Source organism: Trachypithecus francoisi, unplaced genomic scaffold, assembly GCF_009764315.1.
Source record: "Trachypithecus francoisi isolate TF-2019V2 unplaced genomic scaffold, Tfra_2.0 Contig01440, whole genome shotgun sequence".
NCBI lineage: Eukaryota > Metazoa > Chordata > Mammalia > Primates > Cercopithecidae > Trachypithecus > Trachypithecus francoisi.
This window is the reverse complement of record NW_022681431.1, coordinates 29,926,961-29,953,087: the sequence shown is the minus strand read 5'-3', so window position 1 is coordinate 29,953,087 and position 26,127 is coordinate 29,926,961. Positions and strand designations below refer to the sequence as shown.

At 47.3% G+C, this 26,127-nt stretch overlaps 1 protein-coding gene across 10 annotated transcripts in view; it reads left to right on the top strand.

Annotated features, from left to right (window-relative positions):
- ANK1 (ankyrin 1) overlaps nt 1-26,127 on the top strand; it is a 243,895-nt gene that overhangs the window by 132,162 nt on the left and 85,606 nt on the right. For all 10 annotated transcript variants that reach the window (XM_033232131.1, XM_033232122.1, XM_033232146.1 and 7 more), the window contains exon 2: nt 5,075-5,176. In XM_033232131.1, coding sequence (XP_033088022.1) covers nt 5,075-5,176 — 102 coding nt within the window. The remainder of the gene's footprint in view (nt 1-5,074; nt 5,177-26,127) is intronic.

Here is a 26,127-nt window from a genome sequence, read left to right as displayed (position 1 = left end):
TTCCCTTACCCTCTATGTATGTGCTTGTCTGTCATAAACTTTTTTTTTTTTTTGAGACAGAGTCTCGCTCTGTTGCCCGGCTGGAGTGCAGTGCCACAATCTCAGCTCACTGCAAACTCTGTCTCCCAGGTCCAAGTGATTCTCCTGCCTCACCCTCCCAAGTAGCTGGGATTACAGGCACGCACCACCACGCCTGGCTACTTTTTGTATTTTTAGTAGAGATTGGGTTTCACCATGTTGACCAGGCTGGTCTCTAACTCCTGGCCTCAAGTGATCCACCCGCCTCAGCCTCCCAAAGTGCTGATACTACAGGAACCACCGCGCCCAGCCAGTTTGTCATAAATATTCTTCTTTTCTTCCTGGATTTAGTGCTTTGAACAGTCAAACAGTGTCATTAGTGGATATTGCGTCTATTTTTATCCACCCATTCTCAGGTTTTCAGCCTGAATCCTATTATTGTGCCATAAACGGTAGTTAATTGGTGGGAGAAATGTCTCTTTAACACTTTTATTCTTGGGGAATAATATAGTGTTTTTCTAGTAATTGAATCTAGACAGACTTTCTGAATCAGCAGGCATAAATAGACATTTATCTGAGAGACTAAACCTTGACTGGGTTTTCTCTGGAAACCCAGCTCGTGCCTGGAGAGCCAACAGTTTGATCTTCATTTCTGAACTATTTCCTGCCCCGCAGATGCCTTGCTGAGGAACCTAGGATGTGAATGCCATGTGCTTTAGGTCAAGGGAGGCCTCGCCCTAGCAGACACTTAATGCTCTGGAGGATTCAAAAGAGATAGAAGACTTGGTCCTTGCCCCATGAAGCAAACAGTTTGGCTGGGGAGGCAAGACTTGCCTGAATTAAATAGCTAGAGAAAGAGATATTTTAAGTGCATTTTAAAAAAAACCAAGCTCCTATTTTGTGGTTTCTAGATTTAAAGATGGCAAATACTGAGTGTCTAAGCATAGTGTCATTCACGCAGGAAGTAGCCACCATCGGGGCCTTGAACAGAAGAAGGATTGGAATTAGCAAACCAGAGGGAGACAGAGCTTCAGGGCCCAGGGAGGAGGAACGTGCAGGCCAGGAGGTAGACAGAGCATGGGAATGTCACAGAGGACAAGGGAGGTGAGAAGGGGCTCCTGCCGCCATGGGGACAACGAGATGAGTGTGCTTTATGAGCAGGCAGCCACAGGGCTTGTACTTGAACTTGAGCTTACATCATAGAGGGCCCATGTGGGACCTGAGGTTGGGAAGGGCTGGCAGGAAGTCAGGATTTGGGGAAGACCAGTGAGGCAGGGATGGAGGAGGTTGGCTGGGAGGCAGAGGGAGGAAGTGGTACTTCTGCAGGCCTGGGGTTGTGGGCGGGGTTGGCGGGTGGTGTGGGGCAGCACCTGAATGTGGAGGGAGGACCCCGTCTGGAAGGCTGGAGAGCCCTACTGCTGACACCCTGGGGACTCCCTGTTTCAATGGTGAAGATGTGAAGCGCTGCTTTGGGGAGGAGGATGAGAGTTCTATTTGGTCTTTGGCTGTAGATTTGGAGTCTTCCGTGTTTGAGGGTGTTCGAGGGTGGTCATTACTAGTGTGTGCATGAGTTTCCCGTGGCTGCTGTAACAAATCACCACACATTTAGTGGCTTAACACTACGGAGATGTGTTCTCTCAACGTCTGGAGGCTGGAGGTCTAAATCAAGGCCTCCACAGGGTCACACTCCCTCCAGGGCTTCAGGGTCCTCTTCCATGAGCCTCCACCTCCCAGAGGTTCCTTGCTTCCTTGTGCGTGGCTAAAGTCACTCCAGTCTCTGGCTGTGTCTTCACATAGCTTCACCTCTGTGTGTGTGCATACGTGTGTGTGCACATGTGTATATGTGTATGTCCGCACATGTGTGTGTGTGTGCACATGGGTCTCTGTGTGTGCGTGTATGTGTGCATGTGTGTGCATGTCTGTGCGTGTGTGTGTGTGCATCTCTTGGTGTGCATGTGTGTGCATGCATCTGTATGTGTGCAAATCTGTGTGTGTGTCTGCAGCTGTGTGTGCACGTGCATCTGTGTGTGTGCATGTGTGCACGCACATATATGTGCATGCATGTCTGTGTGTGTGCATGTGTATGTGTGTGCGTGTGTGTCTTCTCCTTTTCTGTCTTTTATAAGGACATTTGTTGTTGAATTTAGGGCCAGCCAAGGTAGTCTAGGATGATCTCATCTCAAGATCCATGACTTAATTACATCTACAAAGACTTGTTTTTCAAATAAGGTCACCTTCACAGGTTCCAGGGATGAGAGTGTGGATGTATCTTTTGGGGGACACCATTCAGCCCACTGCAGCATGCTTTTTTTTTTTTTTTTTTTTTTTTAAGGAGGGCACGTAGAGGAAGGAGACAAAGTGCCTGGGTGGAGAGGAAGCCACTGTGGGTCTTCTGTGGGAATGGCGTCACATGCTTCTCCCATTTGTGGCTTGTCATATGACCACTCTCACCCCTTCAACTCAGCCTTGTATGCAACTATGCGCCAAGCACTATTTATTTCCTTTAAGCATCATGAAAAGGGGACAAGAAAGGCTTTACTCTCCCCAGCTTACAGATAAGGAAATAGAAGCCGAGGATGTCTAAGTACCCGAGGGCACTCAGCTAGACCCAGTGGAGTGGCTCTGAGTCTAGGCCACCAGCTCCAGTGCCTGAGCACTGGACTTTAATCATTACATTTGTCTTTGTGAGTGTATTAGCCTGTTCTCACACTGCTAATAAAGATGTACCCGAGACTGGGTAATTTATAAAGGAAAGAGGTTTAATGGACTGATAGTTCAACATGGCTGGGGAGGCCTCACAATCATGGCAGAAGATGAAGGAAGAGCAAAGGCATGTCTTACATGGCAGCAGGCAAGAAAGTATGTGCAGGGGATCTCTTCTTTATAAAACCATTAGATCTCATGAGACTTATTCACTATCATGAGAACAGCATGGGAAAAACCAGCCCCTATGATTCAAGTACCTCCCACCAGGTCCCTCCCAGGACATGTGGGAATTATGGGAGCTACAATTCAAGATGAGATTTGGGTGGGAACACAGCCAAACCATATCAATTGGTAAACTTTATTTTACTGTCTTCAGGTCTCACCCTCTCTGGCTGTCACTCATCTTTAAAGCAAACAGATGTTCCTGGGGGCAGGGTCTGAGCTGCATGGGGTGGGTGACGTAGCACAGCTAAGGAACAGCCTTCACTCTCATTCAGTAAATCTGGTGGGGGGCACCCGGAGTTAAAGCTGAGACCAAGCTGGCTGCAGAGCTGGGAGGTTCAGCTCATGAATTTCGGAGTCACACTACCTGCATCTGAGTCCCGGCTGTGCCTCCTCCCTGCTGTGGGATGCTGCACAAGGCACTTCTGCTCTCTGTGCCTCAGCCCACTCATCTGTAAAATGGGACTCTGCAATCCTACTTACTTCTTGGGTATTTAAAATTAGGATAAAATGCATATCTGTGCGTGTGCATGTGTGTGAATATATATTATTGTCATCCTTTGGTATCCGTGGGAGATTTGTTCCAGAACCCACTGCAGATACCAAAATCCACAGATTCCTCAAGTTCCTCATATAAAATGATAACGTGTTTGCATATAACCTACCCACATCCTCATATATACTTTAAATCATCTCTAGATTACTTATAATACCTATTGTAAGTGTTTTGTAAATAATTGTTGTACAGCATTGCTTTTCTGTATTACTTTTTTTTTTTTTGAGACGGAGTCTTGCTTTGTCACCAGGCTGGAGTGCAGTGGTGCGATCTTGGCTCACTGCAACCTCCACCTCCTGGGTTCAAGTGATTCTCCTGCCTCAGCCTCCTGAGTAGCTGGGACTACAGGCGCACTTCACCACGCCCAGCTAATTTTTGTGTTTTTAGTAGAGATGGGGTTTCACCATGGTGGCCAGAATTGTCTTGGTCTCTTGACCTCATGATCCATCTGCTTCGGCCTCCCAAAGTGCTGGCATTACAGGCATGAGCCACCACACCCGGCCTTCTGTTAGTATTCCTTTTTATCTTAGTATCGTTATTTTTATTTTCTTTTCCTGCAAATTTTCCATCCACGGTTGGTTGAATAAATGGGTTTGACTGTATATGTAAAGTGCTAATAATGGTTCTTAACACATAGTAAGTGCTATGTGCTGTTTACTTAAAAAACAAAAACACAGGACCAGGCATGGTAGCTCATGCCTGTAATCCCAGCACTTTCAGAGGCCGGGACAGGAGGATTGCTTGAGCCCAGGAGTTCGAGACCAGCCTGGGGAACATAGTGAGACCCCATCTCTAAAAAGGAAAAACAGGCAAATAAAAACAAAAACACAAAACAGTTCCAAAGAGCCCAGGCTTGGTTCCTTTGGTGCCTGCATTCATGACTCTTGGGGCCAGGGACCTCTGTGATATTGCAAACTCTTCAGCAAGACCGTGGAGCCCCCGAAACCTCAGAGCAAGGAGACACCAGGCTATGCTGTGCTCTTGCCATTGGAATGGGCTCCCTCTCAAAGGCTGATTCTTCCTGAGTCCAAGCCAAGAACGTTTGCTTATAAAAGTACCGAAAGGGGACCAGGCACGGTGGCTCAGGCCTGTAATCCCAACACTTTGGGAGACCAAGGTGGAAGGATCGCTTGAGCTCAGGAGTTTGAGACTAGCCTGAGCAACATAGTGATGCCCTGTCTCTATAAAAAAGTTTAAAAAATATATTTGGGCATGGTGGTGCACACCTGTAGTCTCAGCTACTTGGGAGGATCTCTCGAGCCCAGGAATTCAAGGCTGCAGCCAACTGTGCTTGTGCCACTGCACTCCAGCAGCCTGGGTGACAGAGCAAGACTCTCTTAAAAAAACAAAAACAAAAAACCACAGGAAAGGAGGCCTGGGTGTGAAGGCAGTTAACCCCAAGAACAGTCCAACCAGGGGCTGTAGGTCTCCTGTGCACACCTGGTGTCACTGTGGGTACCAGGGTGCCACATCAGAGGATGCAGGGGCTGCTGCAGGGGCCTGGGGCTTGGATGGGGCGGAGAAGTCATTAATATACCCAGGACACTCAACGCCTGTTGTTTTTCCTCACAGGCCGATGCTGCTACCAGCTTTCTGAGAGCAGCAAGATCAGGTAACTTGGACAAAGCTTTGGATCACCTGCGGAATGGGGTAGACATTAACACCTGTAACCAGGTAAGTGGGATGGAGGCAGGCCTGTTGTCTCTGAAGAGTAGCTCTTGCCTGATGCCATTTCCTGAGAGCTTTGAAACTGCCTCTATTAACCTTTTCCCAGTGGCCTCAAAACTCCCCCATGGCTTCTGCCTGCCAAAGGCCCTAACCTTGCTGTTTCCACTTCTGCCGTGGCCCAGGGCCCCACAGAGAAGGGCTGATGCCTGCACAGTGTGGGCGAGGCCCGCATAGATCCCCTGTGGTCTTCTCACTTAGAAGTTCCAGTCAGTCCCTGCTGTTGTCTTAGAATATGTGGCCTTTGAATTGGGGCAGGAGGAAGAGCCTTTGAAAGATTCTGTGTCAGTAGGGACGTTCAGTCTCCTTTGTCCACTGGCAGTCTGTGTGGGTTCTCGCTAGCCTGAGAAGAAAGTCGGGGAATGAGGCCCTGCTTTGGTCAGGTGCTGACAAAGGCGGGTGGGCTCGGATTGAGGATGGTGGGGCTGGCACAGAGGCTGGCACTCCAGGGCTCCTGAGTGACATAGCTGAGCCTTAGCTTCAGGAGGGGCTGGCCAGGAAACAAAATGTGTTCGGGTTGGGTTGGAGGGCAGAGACTCAGGCTTGGAGCCAAAGATCCAGGAACTGACTGAATAGAGAGGAAATGACCCTCCAGGAAGGGAACAGGTGTGCGGTTTGGGCTTGTGGATTGGTGACAGGTTTTGTTTGTTTGTAGATATCTGCCTGCCAATTAAGTTGTTTAGTTACACATGCTAATTGTTTCTAATTTAGAATACACTTACCCATTGTGAACTTTTTTAAACCATCTGAGCCATTAAAAATGTGTTCTTAATTGTGGTAAAATATACAGCATAGAATTTCCTGTCTTAACCATTTTTCAGCATACGGTTCAATGGGATTAAGTCCATTCACATTATCCTGTAACCATTATCCATCTCCAGAACTCTTTTCATGTTGCAAAACTGAAACTCTGTACTCTTTAAACACTTGCGCTTCATTTCCGACTACTCCCCAGCCCCTGGTGACCACCCTTCAACTTCCAGTCTCTACGAGTTATTATAGGGACCTCACAGAAGCAGAATCCTGCTATATTTGTACTTTTGTGACTGACTTCTTTTATTTAGCATAATGTCTTCATGGTTCCTCTGTACTTTAGTGGCTTGTGTGACTTTTCCAAGCTAGCAGGGCCAGATTTTCTGAATGTAGGTTGTTTTCCATGGGCCACGTGCCCCTGTCCTACCCCCTCATCTACAGTTTCCCTACCCTTCCTGCCCCTGTTTAAAATGCAAAATACCGTCCGGTGCAGTGGCTCACACCTGTAATCCCAGCACTCTGGGAGGCTGAGGCGGGCGGATCACCTGAGGTCAAAGTTTGAGACCAGCCTGGCCAACATGGAGAAACCCCGTCTCTATTAAAAATACAAAAATTAGCTGGGCATGGTGGTGCGTGCTCCCAGCTACTTGGGAGGCTGAGACAGGAGAATTGCTCGAACCCAGGAGGCGGAGGTTGCAGTGAGCCCAGATCATGCCATTATACTCCAGCCTGGGTGACAGAGCGAGACTCCATCTCAAAAATAAAATAAAATAGACTGGGCATGGTGGCTCACACCTGTAATCCCAGCACTTAGGGAGGCCAAGGTGGGCAGATCACAAGGTCAAGAGTTCAAGACTAGCCTGGCCAATATGGTGAAGCCCTGTCTCTACCAAAAATACTAAAATTAGCCAGGCATGGTGGTGCACACCTATAGTCCCAGCTACTTGGGAGGCTGAGACAGAAGAATTGCTGGAACCCAGGAGGTGGAGATTGCAGTGAGCTGAGATCGTGCCACTGCATTCCAGCCTGGGCAACAGAGTGAAACTCTGTCTCAAAAAAAATAACAATAATAATAAATAAGTAAATAAATAGATAAATAAAATGCAAAGTACTACCTGCCCCCATTCCTAGGACTGAGACCCCATTTGGATTAAGTTGGTCTTGCAGTGGTAGAAATTCACAACTAAAAGATCAGAGAGAATGGAGCAGTGTTGTGTGTGATAGGAAACAGAAGTAGGTGTCTGATAGGAAGCAAAGCCTCTGGCAGTGCACTTCAGAGGGAAAGTGAGGTATGTGGACCTGACTGGAATTTGCAAACTGGATGAGGGACCAGGCCCTCCGCCCCTTTTCTCATCCCTCCACCCAGAAATGCCAACATCCACATATCCACAGCCCAAAGGATATTGTGGTGGTTGTAACCAAGCATCCGCTCAGGCTGACCTTTGCACAGCAGGTTGAAAGTCTAAGCCCATATTTTGATGCCAAGAGGTGGATGCAGCAAAGTCTGGGGGCAGGATGAAGGTCCTGGTGTGAGAGTTGTTCAGGAGACAGGGTCTGGGACCTTCTTAGCACCACACCTCCAGAAGCAGCTGCACAGGCTGCAGCTGTGTTGCCCCAGCCCCCCATAGGCAGGGGGATTGCTCACTCTCTCCACCTGGGATGTGTTCTTGGGCTTGCAGAGATGCACACCTAGAGGCTTTCTTTGTTCTTACTATGGCTGGAGAACTGCAGATGTGTTTCTCTGCAGTGCAGTTCTCAGTGGAGGTGAATCACACCTTCAGAGGCCTTTCAAGGGTTAAGATTTTAGCTCTCAAAGGAATCCACTCAGCTAAAATGGGGACAACTGAACGTGTGTGAGACTTGAGCCAGGGCTCATTTTCGGTGTGAAATTGGAAGATTTTGATGCCACTCGGGGAATAGCTATGTCCTGATTGGTCTCCCGTTGGAGAGGCCTTGGGTATAACTGCCTTGTCACTCTGCCTTCTCTCCTCAGAGCACCTCTTCGGTTCATTTTGGGCTCAGAGAGCAGCAAGCACTGAGGGATTATTTGCACTTTATTGACACCATTTCCGATCGGCTCAGCGCCAGTGACAAGTGGCTGTCAGCCCTGCTCGAGGTTGAGGGGAGGCTCCTGCCTCAGACTCAAGACTGCAGTCCTGGCTAAGCCTGGCCTCTCTTTCAAAGAGGATACTGCTGCAAGTTAGGCAATGAGTGTCAGAAGGGAACGAAAGACAGGATGCATCGAGTGCAAAGCCCCTTGCTGCTGGTTAATTCCCACAGCTGCCAGATGTGGCCCTGTTGGTCCCTGTCTTATGGTCTATGGCTGAGCAGGACAGGTAGCTGCAGGTGACTGCGCCTGGAAAGGAGCTGATCAGGGTTCTCTGAACCTCATTCTGGTTGCACAGGGCAGTTTGGTTTTGCTGTTGGCGGGAGAGTCCTGGTAGTGGGGGAAGGACTCCAGTGACTGAACCCATGCCTGCATGAAACCCATGAGTGCACCCAGCGGGACGATCCTGCATCTGCTTAATGTGCACAGGGCCAGCCTCTTAATGCTACTAGAGCCTTCTGCTCTTTAAAACACGCATAAAAGCAAGCTGTTGTCCCGGGGTCATGGCAAGAGAATTTGCTTTCAGCTTGAATCTTCTGAGCTGATGGACTGTAGTGGTGGTAACAGGGCAAATACTTATCCTTACATAAGTAACACACTTTCAAATAGTATGTTTTTGTGGAAAGAATGCATACTGTTTGCCATAATAGGAAGTAATTACTCTAAGTAGTGAAGAAAGAAGAACTCTTGGCTTATATAACAGACGTCTGAATATTCAGGGCAGTTCCTTGTTGCATAGACTGTGCCTACTAATGTTCTATCATCATTCTCATGACCATGTCTACAGGAAAGAAGAAATGTGTATGTAAGAACACACATGTATGCATACATGAGCCCCTTTATATGAATGCCAATTTTAAAATTTATTGTTTGCACTTTAGATGGCTGTGTCCAATGTACTTCTGTGCATCTCCACATGTATATGGAGAGCTGGGCTGAAGGAATAGAATAATTTCATTTTAAAATCATGGTCCTTATCCACTCTGAACTGTAGTCTATTGGCAGTGGCAGCTATTAATCAAATAATGACACAAACAGATATGCATACTAAAAACTGTGTTAGGAACCATGAATGGAAGGCAGAGAGTATATGAGAGGACTTCCCTAGAGTCAGAGGTCAGAGAAGGCTACCATGAGGAAGAAACAGTTGAGCTGAGGGAGGAGCAGGGGCGAATGAGGTGAAGCAAGGGAGAACATGCTGGTTTTAGAGAGCAGCCTGTGCAAAGTCCCAGAGGCAGGGAAAGGAGCAGGGGGTTGAAGGAAGGCCAGAGTGGGCGCAGTGCAGATAGCACGAGAGGCCAGGCGAGGTGGAGCTGGGATCATGCTGGAGCTTACAGGTAGGGGCGAGAGTCACAACATTCAGTAACTGGGACAGGGACATAAAGATGGGAACAGGAGACACTGGGAACTATGGGTGGGGGAGGGCAGGAAGAGGGCATGGGTGGAAAAACTAAGTATTGGGTACCGTGTTCACTACCTGAGTGACAGGATCATACGTCCTCCAAACCTCAGCGTCATGCAGTACATTCGTGTAACAAACCTGCACAGGTACCCCCGAATCTAAACTAGAAATTGAAATGATAAACAACTGGGACAGTGTGCCCCTGGGCCAGAGCAGTGTGTGTGCATGCATGTGTGTGCTCACCAGCTGCACCAGACGTTAACCCTATAGTTGCTGACTGAAGGGAAGAGGCCTGGGGGAAGGGGACAGTGGCCAGAGCAGCAGGGATGGGGTACTTAAGAGCCTGCAGCAGGCCGGGCACGATGGCTCATGCCTGTAATCCCCGCACTTTGGGAGGCCAAGGTGGGTGGATCACCTGAGGTCAAGTGTTTGAGACCAGCCTGGCCAACATGGTGGAACTATTTAGTCTCTACTAAAATAAAAAAATTAGCCGGGCATGATGGCAGGCACCTGTAATTCCAGCTACTCAGGAAGCTGAGGCAGGAGAATCTCTTGAACCCAGGAGGCAGAGGTTGCGGTGAGCCGAGATCGAGCCACTGCACTCCAGCTTGGGCAACAGAGCAAGACTCTGTCTCAAAAAAAAAAAAAAAAAAGCCTGCGGCAGTGGCCACTGACCTGGATTTCAGCATTTAACACCTGCGCAGTTGTATTGCTGTGTCCTGGTTGAATATCCCCCCCTTGTAGAAGCCACATGAAGGATTCCAGTCTTTCTCCCGAGCATAGAGGAAAGTGAACCACAGATTCAAGCACAGGAGTGATGTGATTAAGGGTGTGCTTTAAAGGGTCTCACTGGCTACCTCGTGGAAAACAGGCGGAGGGCACAATGGTGCAGTGGGGGAGCCTGTGTGTGCCCAGCAGCATCGGAGGGATGTATGGGCAGCTTGGATGAGGGTCATGGCTGTGGAGATGGAGCAAAGCCAAGCAGGCTTGGGTGATGGGTTGGATGGGGCACTGAGGGGAAGGAGACTTGAGAATGACCTTCGGAGGACTGGCTTCCATGGCAGGTGGGTGGTGGCACCATCCGCTAAATGAGGGATACTGGGAGCGGACCGGGGTGTGGAAACATGGGGGAGGAGTCAAAAGCAGAGCTGTGTCCAGATCCTGGTAAGGAGGCTCTGAGGAATCCGAGCAGAAATATATAGTAAGCAGTTGGATATTTGAGCCCGGAATTCAGATAAGAAGTCCAGCCCAAAGATAGATATTTGGAAGTCATTCAGCCTTCGAGGAAGTCAAGTGCTGGTGGGGGCTGATGAGAGCAGGGAGGAAAGGCATGTTGAATATACTCCCACTCGCCTGTGTGGGGTCATTCCACAGCACTCATTAAACACCCACTCTGTGCCAGGCCTATTCTAGGCACTGAACAAGACAGACAAAATAGTCTGCATGCTGGTGGCCTGTGCGTGCTGGTGAAGGAAATAGACAATAGCTAAGAGGATGGGCACATACATGAAGTCAGCTGATGAGAGACACTGGGGAGGAGGAAGGTCAAGGTGTCTATTTTGGTGGGGTGGTTGGGAGGGCTGTCTAGGGAGACAACTTTTAAGAGGCCTGGAAGAAGTAAGGGAGAGAGCCATGTGGTTTCTGGGGAACAGCATTCTTGGGAGAGCAGAAAACACGTGCAAAGGCCCTGGGACAGGAGTGACAGTGGTTTGCTTGGGGAACAGCGAGGCTGGAGTTGAGTGATGGAAGGGAAGGTGGTAGGCAGTGGGGTGGGAGGAGTGCCTGGGGCCAGATCAAGGAGGGCTTGCATTGGTGAGGGCTTAGATTTTGCCATAAGGTTGAAGTCATTTGAAGGTGTTACACAAGAGATGCTTATGCTGATGGAGGTTTCTAAACAATTGCCCTCGCTGCTGTGTGGAGGACAGACTCGGGGCACAGGGACAGGAGCAGCAAGACTGGTGAGGAGGCTGCTGTAGGGGGCCAGGTGGAATCCTGTGGCGGCTTTGAATAAGGGGGAGAGAAGAGAGGTGGGGAGGCCAGAGGACTTGTTGCCCAGGCTTGGAGTGTCATCACCTCAGATGTGGTGGTCTCAGCACACATTTTGCCGGGGCCCCTTACGCAGCCCGGGACTGGGTCATTCTTGCTGCTGGAGCAGCCACATAGCAGTGGGTTGGTAGATTCCATCTCAGCTCAACAGCCACTGTGAAGACAGCCCTGATCCCCATAGCTTGAAGCCATCCCTGCCTTTGTGATGTGTCAGTACCTCTCTTAAGGCTTAAGCCTAGCCGGCCCCACTATGTGGCGTAGTAACATTGAGCAGGTCTTCCCTCTCCTGGTGGGCTCCATACTACAGGAAGGCAAAGCCCATGACTGGGGACTCTGTTTTTCCACAGCACCTGGCATAGGATGTGTCCTATATTAGATGCTCTGGCATTTGTCTTAATAAATGGCCACATAATTGTGCACAGACCTGTATTAGCTTCACATGCTCAGTTTCCAGAATTATTGTTAGATTGATATCAAATCAAAATTTTTTCTCATGGAGACTATAGCAATACAAAAATACTTTCTGGGATGAAGTAACTGACTATATACATTAATGAGTCAACCAAATAAAATAAAACTAGAAAAGACCAGTGCCAGCCTGTGTCCCCTGAATTCCTACAACTGTCAGATTGACGTGGATGCTCCACTGGGGACTGTGAGCTGGAATCCCAGGGGCAAAAAGCCTCATGGTTTTAGTTTTCTGTTCTATTCCGATGACGCTGACACTTGCTGGTTCATTTGGCCTTCCTGATAGGAAAGAAAGAGCTTGAGGCTCCAGGAGATAATTTTCCATGAAAAGGAGAAGCCTTGTCATCCACGACTCAGTGTAAGGCAGAGTTAAAAGTGAGGACTTCCCGGAGCAGCCCAGGCGCCACTGGTCCTCTTTGCCTGTCTCATTTTTCTCCATAGTGCTTGCTACTGCCTGCCTTCATACGCATTTATGTGTCTGCTTATTTTTGTCTTCACTAAATTGTAGGCATCTTAAGGGGAGAGGGCTTTGCTTTCCTTATTGCTCCATATCAGGATCCTGCTTAACCTATAGTAGGTGCTCATAAACTCAGTTGACAGACTGAAGAAAAAAAAAAAAAAAAGCAGCGATGTTGTTTGCTGTAGCTATGAATGGTGAAAGCTTATATATTTTATACTTAGTCCATGTAGGAACTAGACTAAGCACCATCACTTTGTAAGAGCCTTGTGCAATCGTGCATACTTAGGATAATGACTCCTGCAATAAACACGGCTCAGATGCTGACATTAGCCCCACAGATTGAGTATTTGGCAATATTTGCTGCAGCTTCCAGAAGCTCGACCATCTGAATGATCACAAAAGCATAAACGATTTCCAGTGCAAAAGCCCACTGAAAGCACCTGAAACCATGCCAGTTCCCTGGATGTGCCCTAAATTTCCACTGTGTGGAAATGTGCATTAGGAAGCCCTATTATTGTTGGGCTCTTGTTTATCTCGAAGGTAAAGGGTTGCTGGCATTAGGAATAAATGGAGCACCTATAACAATAATTTCTGCTACAGTGTAGTATTTTTTACAGCAGCCAAATGCCAAGTCTTTTGATCAGGATTTCTTGGGCTCTGGTGATGGTGATAATTATGACCTTTCCACGCTATAGAATCTTAGGGCTTAGTGGAACTCACGGCATTCAATTTTCAGTTTGTAGTTCAGGAAACTGAGGTCTAGAAGTTACTTCTGAATATCTTATGCTGTATGACTTTGGATTTGGTGAGTTGGGCTTAAGAAGTCCAAGATGAGGCTGGGCGCGGTGGCTCATGCCTGTAATGCCAGCACTTTGGGATGCCGAGGCAGGCAGATCACCTGAGGCTGGGAGTTCGAGACCAGCCTGACCAACATAAAGAAACCCCCATCTCTACTAAAAATACAAAATTAGCTGAGTGTTGTGACGCATGCCTGTAATCCCAGCTACTCAGGAGGCTGAGGCACAAGAATCACTTGAACCTGGGAGGCGGAGGTTGTGGTAAGCTGAGATTGCACCACTGCACTCCAGCCTGGGCAACGAGAGCGAAACTCTGTCTCAAAAAAAAAAAAAAAAAAAAAAAAAAAAGAAGAAGTACAAGATGAGGCCACACACAATAGCTCACACCTGTAATCCCAGCACTTTGAGAGGACGAGGCAGGTGGATCACCTGAGGTCAGGAATTTGAGACCAGCCTGACCAACAAGATGAAACCCCATCTCTACTAAAAATAAAAAAATTAGCCGGGCATTGGTGGTGGATGCCTACAATCTCAGCTACTTGGGAGTCTGAGGCAGGAGAACCACTTGAACCTGGCAGAAGTTGCAGTGAGCCAAGATTGCACCACTGCCGGCCTGGGCAACAGAGCAAGACTCCATCTCAAAAAAAAAAAAAATGTCCAAAATGAAATTTCTCTGCTCATTCATTTATTCTGCAAACATATATTGACCAATTACAATGGCCCGTGCACCATGCTAGAGACTAGGGCTAACTAGGATGAATAAATTCACGCCCTGTTCTCAAAGAACTCGGAGGCAGGTAAAAGGTCCAGCTTGTAGATAAAAGATTACAAATTCAGTATTGTAAGTGCCATCCTAAAGGAGTACAGCAGATGTTTTTGTCCATGTAATCATTCATTCAACAAATATTTTTTGTTGTTCTAATGTTCCAAGAGCCAGCCAGTCAAAGGTGAGCAGGTCCCGGGAGCTGCCCTTACGTCGTTTCTGGTCTAAGGGTAATGGCTGGCCTGCCAATGCGTCAGAGAAAGGTCGTGAAGGAAGGAGTCTCCTAGTAGAGAACTGGGAAACAGGAATTGCTGTAAGAAGGAATGGACTGCAAAGGCTGGAGTGCCATAGGGCACTGGGGCAGGGGGCAGTTTGGTGGAGGTTGGGGTACATGAAATGAAAGAGGATGAGGATGGTGGTCAATCCATCTTAGGAGGTTAGAGCTAGATCTGTATAGATCTAGAACCTGGCACCTTTCTCTGTCGTTGGTTTTTTCTTAGGAACTGTTGACAAGCATAGAAAAATGTATTAAACTACATAGCTCTCTGATCCTACCTGCACCCCCAAAACACACAGAAAGCCTTCCTAATATGATGGTGTTGTGGTATTAAAGCTTCTTTAGACTTGCTGCCTTGGTGCAGCTCTGGAATAGTGATGAGGAAGAGAAAATGTTTCACTGGAGCCCTCACCTGGGAAATGAGTGCTCTGTGTTAAATAGTTAAACCAGATATGCAGCTAGGTGCCCCTATGCCTGGCACCTAGTGCCTGCTCCACCATTAATGCTCACATTACCCTGAGAGTTGGTTAGAGCAGGTACTTGACCAGGGAGGCTGGGGAGACTCAGAGAGGTGAAGAACCTCAGAGCCCAGGACTGAGACGACCAGCCCAAGCCTCTGTACTCACTCAGAGGATGGATTTGACACTGTACAGCAAGCCTGTTATTGCTCTGAGTGATCTACCCCAGACTGATTTCATTTTCCCTTCCTCTGCAACTAGTTGACCAGTTCAGTTACATAAAAATCTTCATTTGTAGTCACAGCAGCGACATTCCGTGGAATCCTAGGGACTAGGCAAAGGGTGACTAGCACCTTCAGGAATGATCGGAACATAGTGCAAGGAAAGCACACTCTCTAAACTCCACTTTATGCTTTCATTGCTCTAGGAATTTAGAATATGAAGACCAGATGTGATCTTCATAGTGCTGAGAGACTAAGAAAAAAGATAGGGTTGTGTGTGGTTCCATGAAAGTGCATTCAATTCTGCAAACTCTTATGCACCAGGCTCCATGCTAGGACCTGATTACCAAGGTGAGCAAAACAATTCAGGCCTTTGGGATAGACAGACACAAGCGCAGATAAATGCAATTCTGTGTGATGAGGGTCTTGAGAGAGTTATCAAGGGCCATGGGAACATGGCCAAGAAAGCAATCCACTTTTAGGGGGCTGGAAATAGGGTACAGCGTGGCAAAGAGAGCAGACAGGGAAAGTCACAGGCAAAATGACACTGGGTCTGGGCCTTGAGGAAGATTTGCCTCTGTGGTTGTTAGAGGAAATGCTGAAAGCAGATCCCATGGTTGTGATGAGACTAGAGGAGGAATGAGAATTGGCCGCGATTATTTGCGTTCGACTGTGACTTCTTTGGTGTAAATCCTTTCTGTCCGTTTTGACAAGCCTTGGCTCTGATTTTAACTCCCTTACGTTCCCCGACACCACTGTTAACAGTTTATATGAATCTTGGCATATTTTTTTTCTGTACATGCAAAACACATGGCTTAACTGTTTTCTGCAAGCTGTTACGTTGTCTTATTCTTGGAATTATGGAATTCAGAGGAAACTAGAAGCTCAGAGCAGTTTTGTCATTGCAAAGCAGCATAAATTGAAGGCTGGGAGGTCATAGATAAGGACAGTTTTAGAAGTCCAGGGTTCTTTTCTCCTGACCCCACTGCCCTTCTTCTGAAAGTCTGGGTCTTTTTTTGTTTTGCTTTTAAAAAGAATACCAAGATCTTGGGCATAGATGCTCTTTCTAGTCCATAGGAGATATTCTTAGCTGCTGAGCTGCATTTCAGAGTCCCATTCTCTCATTAACTCAAGCTCACACTTCCTCCTCCACCTTCCCAAGGGCCTATCAACCTCTGCAGTTGATTTGCTGCTGAACTACAGGATTTCTCAGAGCACAGGGCTGCTGCGAGTTCTGTACAATCAGAGTAGAAAGAAGGTGAGCTGGGGTTGATTCATTTCCTTGCAGAGCTCTAAAATCATTGTGCATTCCTTTTCTTTAAGGTAATGAAAAGGATTAGAGTGTTTTTCCTCCTCATGAGTATCTAGCAAACTGTGAATCCTAAGTGCTACCTGGGCAGGAGGGCTAAAGTTAGATTGCAAGAAAGCAAACAGGGAAAATGCTCAGAGCCGGTCGCCTTCCTTTCCATCTGCACCACCTCTCTCTGAGTTTGTGCTGTCCTCTCAGTTTCTTCTCTTATTCTGTCTTTCCTGCCCCTAGGCAAGAGACAGGTTTGCAAAGGAGATCAGGTGTGACTTTCTACTATGGTTATGGCAGTTGCTTCAGCTCTGCCTGGCTTCTGATTCATTAGATTCCAAGATCATGTATTTTTAGCAGACCTTTCCCCACCAAGCGGTCTCTGGGGAGCCATAAACTATTTGGGTTAGAAAGAGGCTGCAGGTGGTGTGGTCCCACAGAACGAGAGGCCTGCCCTTCAGAAGAGGTCTCCCCCATCAGCAGGTTTCTGTGTGGGTTGAGGGATGTTCTCTTAGCATGTTTGATTGCACTCTGGGGTTTCCATTCCTGGAATAATATCAGAACTCCAGTAAAGGTCGTGCCTCACGGATCCTTTACAAATAGGACAGATGCACAGCCACTCAGAAGGATGAGGCGGGAGGACGGTTTGAGCCCAGGAGTTCACAACTAGCCTGAGCAACATAACGAGACCTTGTCCTACAGAATAAATAAATAATTTAGAAATTAAACATTAAAAAACAAATTAGCCAGGCATGGCCCTGCACCTGTAGTCCCGGCTACTCAGGAGGATCGTTTGAGCCCAGAAATTTGAGATTGTGGTGAGCTGTGATCTCCCCTGTGAATAGCCATGGTACTCCAGCCTGGGCAGCACAGCAAGGCCCAACCTCTAAAAGCAAGAAAGAAAAAAACCGGCCGAGCATGGTGGCTCATGCCTGTAATCCCAGCACTTTGGGAGGCTGAGGTGGGCTGATCACAAGGTCAGGAGATGGAAAATATCCTGGCTAACATGGTGAAACCCCATCTCTACTAAAAGTACAAAAATATAGTCGGGCGTGGTGGTGGGTGCCTGTAGTCCCAGCTACTTGGGAGGCTAAGGCAGGAGAATGCCGTGAACCTGGGAGGCAGAGCTTGCAGTGAGCCGAGATCGCACCACTGGACTCTAGCCTGGGCGACAGAGCAAGACTCCATCTCCAAAAAAAAAAAAAAAGAAAGAAAAACCAGGACAGATAGATGTAATTATAACTTCATACTGACTGTGATTCCCAAATGTGTAGAAGCCCCAGTGTGCCACCTGTCCCCTACTTAGACCCCAGAATTACCCCCACAACATCACTCCTCTCCTGCACAGCCTCTGCAGCTCACTACCACTCCTCTTTACCTCGCATTAAAAACATCGTTTAATAGTTCCAAATCTACAGAAAAGTTACAAGAACCATAAAGAGAATTCCTGCGTCTCTGGTGTCTGCATTCTCTATGCCCGTTCTCCTGCACTTCCTGTCCCTGTCCATCTGTCTATAATGTAGGACGTGTGACATGATTCTGCACATCCCCAGACAGTCCAGTGTATACCATCCAAAAGTAAGGGTACTTTCCCATGTATCCATCCCACGTGCCTGCCAATCTGGAAATCAACATTGATGCAACACAACCATCCAATCCACAGATTCCATTAAGATTTTGCCAACTGTCCCAACAATTTATCCCTCTCTCTGTGCCTCCTTCCCTCACATCTCCCCACTCCTTCCTCTTTCTCCCTCACCTCCCTTTCCTGCTCTCCTCCCTCCTTTCCTCTCTCTCTCTCTCTGTCTCTCTGTCTATGTCTGTTTTCTCTCACTGCCTCTGTTCCCCTCCACCTTTTTCTGTCTCTCTCTGTTTCAGAAATCTCTCCAGGAAGATATTTTGCATTTAGTTGTCACATCTCATCAGCCTCCTTCCATCTGGAATAGGCCCTCAGCGTGCCCATTTCTCCTATGTTTGACTGTTTCCATGCTGTAGTTTGAACCTCAGCTGTCTGTCTGATGCTGCCTCATGGCCATATGGCCATGCTCGACAGGAATACCATAGAAACCATGCTCCCTCCCCACTCCTGGGGATGTTAATCTTGATCACCCAGTAAAATTGGTGTCAGCCACGTTTTTCTACTGTAAGTTCACTGATTTTCCCTTTGTAATTGATCAGTATTGTGTTGGGGGAGGGAAATTTCAGTCTAAAGGGATCCATTGATGCGAGCCCATTGATGACATCTGCCTATATCAGCTACTGCTGTGGTGGCTCCAGAGAGTAATTCCCCATTTCCATCATGTCTTCTACATTTTTTAGCTGGCATTCTACTAAAGGATAAGCTTTTTCTTCTACCCATTCATTTATTTTTTCTTTATTTGTGTAGACCTGTTTGGACTCATGGATCCATCTTCCATTTGATGGGTTTCAACCTGATACTCCCATGACTTATTTTAATGGTCAAGTCTAAGCTGGGCCAGTAGGAGTCCTTCCCATCAGTTGGCTTCTTCATCCTTTGACATGTCCTCCTCATTCCTTGAGCATTTTCCTACTTTCTGGCATAAGGTGCCCCAGGCTCATTTTGTACTTGCCCTGCCCCAGCCCTGGCTCAGCGCTTCTCCAAAGATCCCTGGTTCCTATTAGTGGAGACAGCACTCAGACACCAGGGTCTGGTCTCCAGTGTGCCAGTTGCTCCGGGTTGTCATATGTCTGTGTGCATGCATGTGTGCATACCCGAGTCTGTTAACTACATCTACAGCTGTCTATGTATATATATTTTAAGAGTCAATGAGATCACGCCAATATTTTTTCGATTCCAGCCCAGTGCTCAGAATTCTTTCTAGCCTTTCCTTTCCCCATGTTTGTACAGTCCTTCAGACAGTGGGAGGCCTGAATGCCACTGATGCCCATCCTCCTTAACGTATTCACTGACTCGTTTGCTCAGTGTGACAACATCCCAGCCATTCCATTAGCTGTCCTCTTTCTCAGACCCCAGACATGCTGCTGCCCATGCCCTGCAGGGCACCTCTCTGCTCACTGCCCTATAAGGCTGACATCTCTCCCAGCTGGGTGGGGAGGGAGGGAGAAGGATGAGAAGGGAAGATGGGAAAGCACCCCTTCAGCTTTGATCTCCTTTCTGTTTTGGTTGAAAATTTGATGTAGGCAATTTGAGGAAAGAAATCAAAACTTATATAGCTCTAGTAATTTTTTAAATGTGTCTCAATTCATTTCCTCTTCCAGCCAAACCATCGTGCCGTCGCTCCTTCCCTTCCCATCATCCGCTCTGTTTCCTGTGGCTCCATGGTCTTTGCATTGCTTTCTTCCCTACTCTTTCTTTCATTCTCATCAGTTTCAGAATTTGGAGTAAGAATGGCAGTCACTCCAGTCCTTTCCCTCTCTGTAACTCCAGTTTAGGCTCTTCTCTCCTACTCTGCTGCAGGGCTGCAGACCTGCAAATATAATATATTCTGTCTGTTCCACAAACAAGGACCAATAATAGAGCAAAGTGAGAGGTAACACACGTACAGGTTGGTTGCTATTTGGGGAATTAAGCTTCTGTGACATCGAGTATAACACTTGCTTGTTTATGGCGAACTCAACAGAGAATCCAGATTGAATAGGAAATTGGGATATGAAATGTATCCCACTAACCTAGGATATTAAATAGAAGCATCCACTATGTAGACAGCTTCCTCCTTATCACAAGCAAGATCTTCTGATCGGATCTTTACTGCCTGCATGGGTAAATGTAAAAGCATCTAGGCATTTCTTTTCTCACCTTTCATTTTATTCACTCTGGGGTCCTCAGACTCCTTGGTGTCTCTGCCACTGCTATTGGGCCTGTTTTTTCCAGGACTGCAGTGCCTTCCATCCCCATAACATCTTCCCCTGGCCAGTGCTCCCTTGCCTCTGGGCCTGGCTCGACCAATCATTGGATAGTAGCTGTTGATGGATGCAAACGTTGTGTTTCCCGAGTGTTATATGAACATGTTTCCTAGGTTCTCCAGAAATACAGCTCAAAGAAAGGGAGTGGGGGTCTGAGCAGTGAGTTTCAGGAGGTGTGGGGTGGGGAGGTCCTCAGTCACAGGACACAGCTGAAGCTGCCTGCTCCATAGAGACAGGGCCAGCCTTGTGCACAGGTGAAATAAACAGCTGTGTGGAAAGGAGGTGTGAGGGCTGTGTGTCCTCATGGGAATGTAGGCATTTGCTTTTGAGATGTTCTTGCAGTTTTGCAGAGACACCAAGGCCTTTCTATTTCAAACCGTTCCCCTTCTCTTGACAGGCAGAGTTAAATTCCCTGTGTCTCCTGTATTCATACATTTGGAAATCAATTAGTGCAATTGGGGCAATCAGAAGAGCTAAACAGAGGAATCATTTAACGAGAACAAATGTCTGGAATTGTGTATTTTGCCAATGGAATTTCTCACAGTTGGTGCAAGAAAATACTCCAAATTGAATCAATCAGGCTGAATGTGACTTTTTTCTTCTTCTTTGTAAAAATGTTAAAAGAAACATAGCCAGCTGAGGTCTCCTTCCCCGCCCACCACACAGATAGATCGCTTTTCAGAACAATCCTGTCAATTGACATTTCACCTGAAAAAGCAAAGGCAGATGCACAACTCCAGGTGTGTGTGCTTGGCATGAAGATTTTTGCCAAAAAGAGCCTTAAAAGGTTATCTGCTGTGTTAGGACCATTTGGAAAGAGATCATATGGGGCCAGCTGGCCTTAAGGGCTCAGTACAGGGAGTATGTAGGATGCAGAAGGCTGCAGAGAGCATGGTTCCTACCCTGACGATGAGAAAAAACTCGTTAATCTACAAAATGGTCATTTTTTCCTGAACCCATCTCATGCCTGCCTGAGGTAGTAAGGCAGGCGAGTAAACAGAATTTCAAACAGAAGCAAGGCCCTCTAAGAAGCAGGTCACATAAATCACTTCAGCTTTGGCAGAGGTCGGGAAAGAGTGGTGTTCACCATACAAGCCAAAATCTTTTTCTTTTTTTTTTTTTTTAAGGTAAGGTCTCACTCCACCACTCGGGCTCAAGGGCAATGGTGCAACCATAGCTCACTGCAGCCTTGAACTGCTGGGCTCAAGGGATCCTCCCACCTCAGCCTCCCAAAGTGCTGGGATTACAAGCCACCACACCCAGCCACCAAAATCTTAAAAGTTCTTGAAGGCCAAGTGTGGGCTGGTGTGTCTGGAACAGGCTTTTCTCCATGGGCCCCCCATGAGAAGTATTGGGATATGTCAGGAGCCAGATGAGGCCCCCTCGGCAGCCAGGTGTGCAGGAGGTGACCCTTGGCTGTTCAAGCAGGGGTGGAGGGAGGAATGGACATGAAGCTTTCACTGCTTCTCCAGATCTTTCCCTCGTGTGAGGCAAAAACAGACCCTCTCACCTTTATTTTTATTTTTGAAATTGTGGTAACATTAATCCTGAGAATAAAACAGGCCTCTCGTACCCCACTCCTATGGGACACTCTGAGAGGAGGGAAGCCCAGTTCTGGGTGGAGTGGGCTGGAAGCCCCACCCGTCTGTAAATGGGACTCCCAGGTCCCTGTGGGTGCATGAGGTGAACAAAGCAATTGCTCTTCCCCACCCACCCAGCATCCTCACCTGCCCTGTCCCCGTCCTGGGGACCAGAGATCCCTGCATGGCCAGGAGCCAGCCCAGCCTACCTGTAAGAGCAGGCCTGTTAACCCAGTGCTGTCCGGGTATGGGAGGCAGTGTCTGGCCCCAGGCTGAAGCCCACAGATCTGCCAGTTGGGCCTGGTTTGCACCTGTATCCCAGAGGACATGGTCAAGCAAAGATCCATGTGTCAGCCCCATAGGCCTGAGCTGGCTTATCCAGCACTCACTGCACCCGCACTCAGGAACCTTAATTTGAAGTAGACATTGAGGGGTAGTGATTACATGAATGTGTATATACAGTGCATGCATATAGAGATACACCAATCCTTAGAGCGTACACCTAGAGGAGGAATAGAAACAAACTGCCTCAGCCAGGGGAAGGGTAGGAAACATTCCTGCCAACAACTTGCTGCTGCAGGGAAGGTAGGAGCAGCCACCCTGGGACTCCTAGGGGAGGGGCTGGAGATTGTGTTGGGCCCGGGATTCTACACCAATAATAAGCAGGCAGCTGGACATGGTGGCTCACGCCTGTAATCCCAGCACTTTGGGAGGCCGAGATGGGTAGACCACCCGAGTTCAGGAGTTTGAGACCAGTCTGGCCAACATGGTGAAACCCCATCTCTACTAAAAATACAAAAAATTAGCCAGGCGTGGTGGCAGACACCTGTAATCCCAGCTACTTGGGAGGCTGAGGCAGGAGAATTGCTTAAACTTGGGAGGTGGAGGTTACAATGAGCCAAGATCATGCCACTGCACTCCAGCCTGGGCAACAAGAGCGAAACTCCATCTCAAAAAATAATAATAATAAAAAATAAAAACAAACACACAAAAAAACAAGCAGGGGTCGGCGACTGCTGGGGGAGGAACAAGAAACTCACACCCAAGACCAATGCAAGTGAGACAGGTTTTGCTGCCACAGAGAAGGGGGAAGGATTGCTAAACATGGAAGAGAAATCCCACCTTGGAGGGCCAGATGTACAGAGCCTGCCTAACACTGAAGCTGGAGCACAAGAAAAGAGAACATGCTCATTACTACCAGCCTAACATGTTATAATAAGCAAGAGCAGGCCACTGCTGGGAGAAGAGTAGGAGCATGGAGAAAGACTTCACTTAAGGCCCAGGCATGCAGGATGGCTGGAAGTTGAGGGAGGTCAGGAACACTCACCCAGAAAAACCCTAGCACCCCAGCTCCAACTCAAAGTTCAAGATAACCACAGTCTACCTTTATAAGAATGTGAAGGCTGTGGTGCACTGAAAGTAACAACAAAACTCAAACTCAGGTCAACCCCTAAGATTGACTCAGCTTTCCCACCTCCATGCTGACAACTTCACAGAAGAAGAGGCATGTTCATTTCTAGCCATAAAAACTATTTACCTCAGTCTCTACTGCTCTTCTATGCTTGATGTCTGACACTCAACTAAAAATTATCACACACCAAAAAAAAAAAAGAAAAGAAAAGAAAAAAACGATGAACTATTTTCAAGAGACAAAGCAATAAACAGAATCAGACCTAGAGATGACCACAATGTTGGATGTTGGAAGTATTAGATGGACTTTAAAATAACTATGATTAATATGTTAAAGGATCTAGTGGGAAAAGTGGATAACATTCATGAGTAGACGGAAAATTTCAGCAGAGAGATGGAAACTGTAAGAAAAAGTACAATGAAATGCTGAAAGCAAAAGACATTTTCTCAGAAATGAAGAATTTCTTCAACAGGTTCATCAGTAGACTGGACATAGCTAAGGAGAGAATCAAAGAACTTGAAGATAAGTCAATAGAAATAATTCAAATTGAAACAAAAGAGAGAAAAGAAGGGGGAAAAACAAACCAAAACAGAGCAGCCAAGAGCTATGGGACAACATCAGCTGGTCTAAAACACATGTAATTGGAGCTCCGGGAGGCAGTATCTGTAGGAAAAGGACTCTAGTGTTTTCCTCCAGGAAAAGCCATATGGTTAAAAAATGGCCACAAGTTGTTACTGCTTTTCTTCCCAGCTTCTAATTTAGTGAAATCATTTACTCTTATATCCTTCCACTTCCTTCTTGTTTATCTTCTACACCCTGTTATTTGAGGGAAGAAATGTGTGATTTATCCACACCCCCAATCCCCTTTAACAGCGTGTCTGCCGTTTGGCTTCAAGAAAAGTGGCTGTGAAGGTGAGAGGGAGTCACCAAAAAGATTCAAAGCAAGTCTCAGCAAGCTGCCTTTTAGCAACCAAGCTAACTTAAACTTGATTTAGCTAAAGTAAAACATGATTCTCAGTTTTGAAGAGGTGGTAAATTACAGTTCATCTCTGTCCATAGTTACAGCTAAGAACAAATAGCTCCCATAATTTGCACTCCTCCTCCTCCTTCTCATTTGAGCAATGAAAAAATCTGCTTAAAGAAAAAGGAAGTATTAGATATGGTACTTATCCACGAAATGCTCTTTTGGATATCAGAAGTGGTCTCCTGAATAAACTAGCTATACATTTAATAAGACAGCTGTACAAGCTCCTTTGTGTGTGTGTGCAGGAGGTTCGTTTTCAGATGTTCAGCAACTTCCGCTGCTAAATGGTGGTGACTTGTGACTGTCACCACCCCTTAAGTAGGTAGACGCAGCCAATTGGTCTCTACTAAGACCAATTGCTGGAGGAGAGGTGCTGCTGGGGTCTGGATGTTTGTGCATCCCTTGTATCCAAATGCTTTGGGAAAGGAAGAGGAGGTTACTTGCTGAGAGAGCTGGTAGCATATTTTAGCTTATGGGTTTAGAATCTAAACTCAGACACGCTTCTCATCTTGCTGTTGTTAATGAACTTGCAACCCTGTCTTTGTGCAGGTGGGCTCCTCTGCCTTGAAAAGGCCTCTGTGAAGCTTTCTAGGCCTTCTTGACAGAGCAACTCCTTTCTCCTCTGTACCACCTCTACCCCTTTACATGCTGTTTGGGACCTTTTTCACATGATTTTGCGTTTATTTTTTATGCATCTGTGTTCCCTACAAAACTGAGTTCTTCAAGGGAAATAGTTTGTGTTTGATTCATTTCTAGCACAGGGCTAGACACAGACTAGATTCTCAATAAATATTTGTTGAGTGGGGTTAAGCAATTGCTCAGCGTTTGATGGCAACAGTGCCCACACCTGTGTTTGAGACCAGTGCTTCTGCAGTCCCGTCCCCATGTGGTTTTTACAGGCATTGCATTCCCAGGCCATCTTGCATCTCTCTCATGAACTGTGCCCAGTGGGGTTTGATTCAGTGGCCCTGCTGAGAACAGTGGATTCAGATCCCCATAGTAATAGACTTGGAAGTGATTTAGGGTGACTATGTTAAAGACAAATTTACACTGAAGTGAGAAAACATTTTTCAAAAATCGTAAAGAAGACGGAGGTCACTGAGCCAGTATCTGGGATGGAGGGAGAGTGCAGCTCTGCGAGAGGCAGGCCTACTCAGGAGGCCCCTGTCGTGGCTAGGGTCCTTACTCTCTGCCCTTTGCGAGGGAAGCGCGGGACCCAGGAAGGGAAGAAGGGGGATTTTCTGCAGATCGGGAGATGAATAAAATCCTAGAGATCAATTGCCGAGGTCACATCCATTCGTTAGCGCTAAACTTCATGGAGACCAGAAAAGGGAAGATATGCTTTCATCATCTGATAAAAAGAAACACAGTCGTTTGGGGTTTTGTTTTGTTTTTTTGAGACAGAGTCTCTGTCACCGAGGCTGGAATTCAGTGGTGTGATCTCTGCTCGCTACAACCTTGGCCTCCCGGGTTCAAACAATTCTCCTGCCTCAGGCTCCTGGGTAGCTGGGACTACAGACGTGTGTCACCAAGTCTTGCTAATTGTTGTATTTTTAGTAGAGACAGAGTTTCTCCATGCTGGCCAGGCTGGTCTCGAACTCCTGCCCTCAAGTGATTCAGCTGCTTCGGTTCCCAAAGTTCTGGGATTACAGATGTGAGCCACTGTGCCCAGCCAGTTATCACAGTAGTTTTTAGGGGGAAGAAAACCAAAACTCTTTTTCCCTGGGAATTCCAGGTTGGTCCTGTGTGTGGGTGTGCCCTGTAGAGGCTGCCTGGCCTCTGTCAATTGTTTGACTACTCTGGGCCTCAACTTCCTCAGCTGCAGATGAAAGGGTGGAGTTCAGGGACCTCTAATATCCCTTTCGTGTCCTGCATTCTCTGGTCAGATAGTATATCTAGAATGCCTCCGGACTGAAATCCTGACATTGGCCTCAAAGAGCAGGGGCCGGCC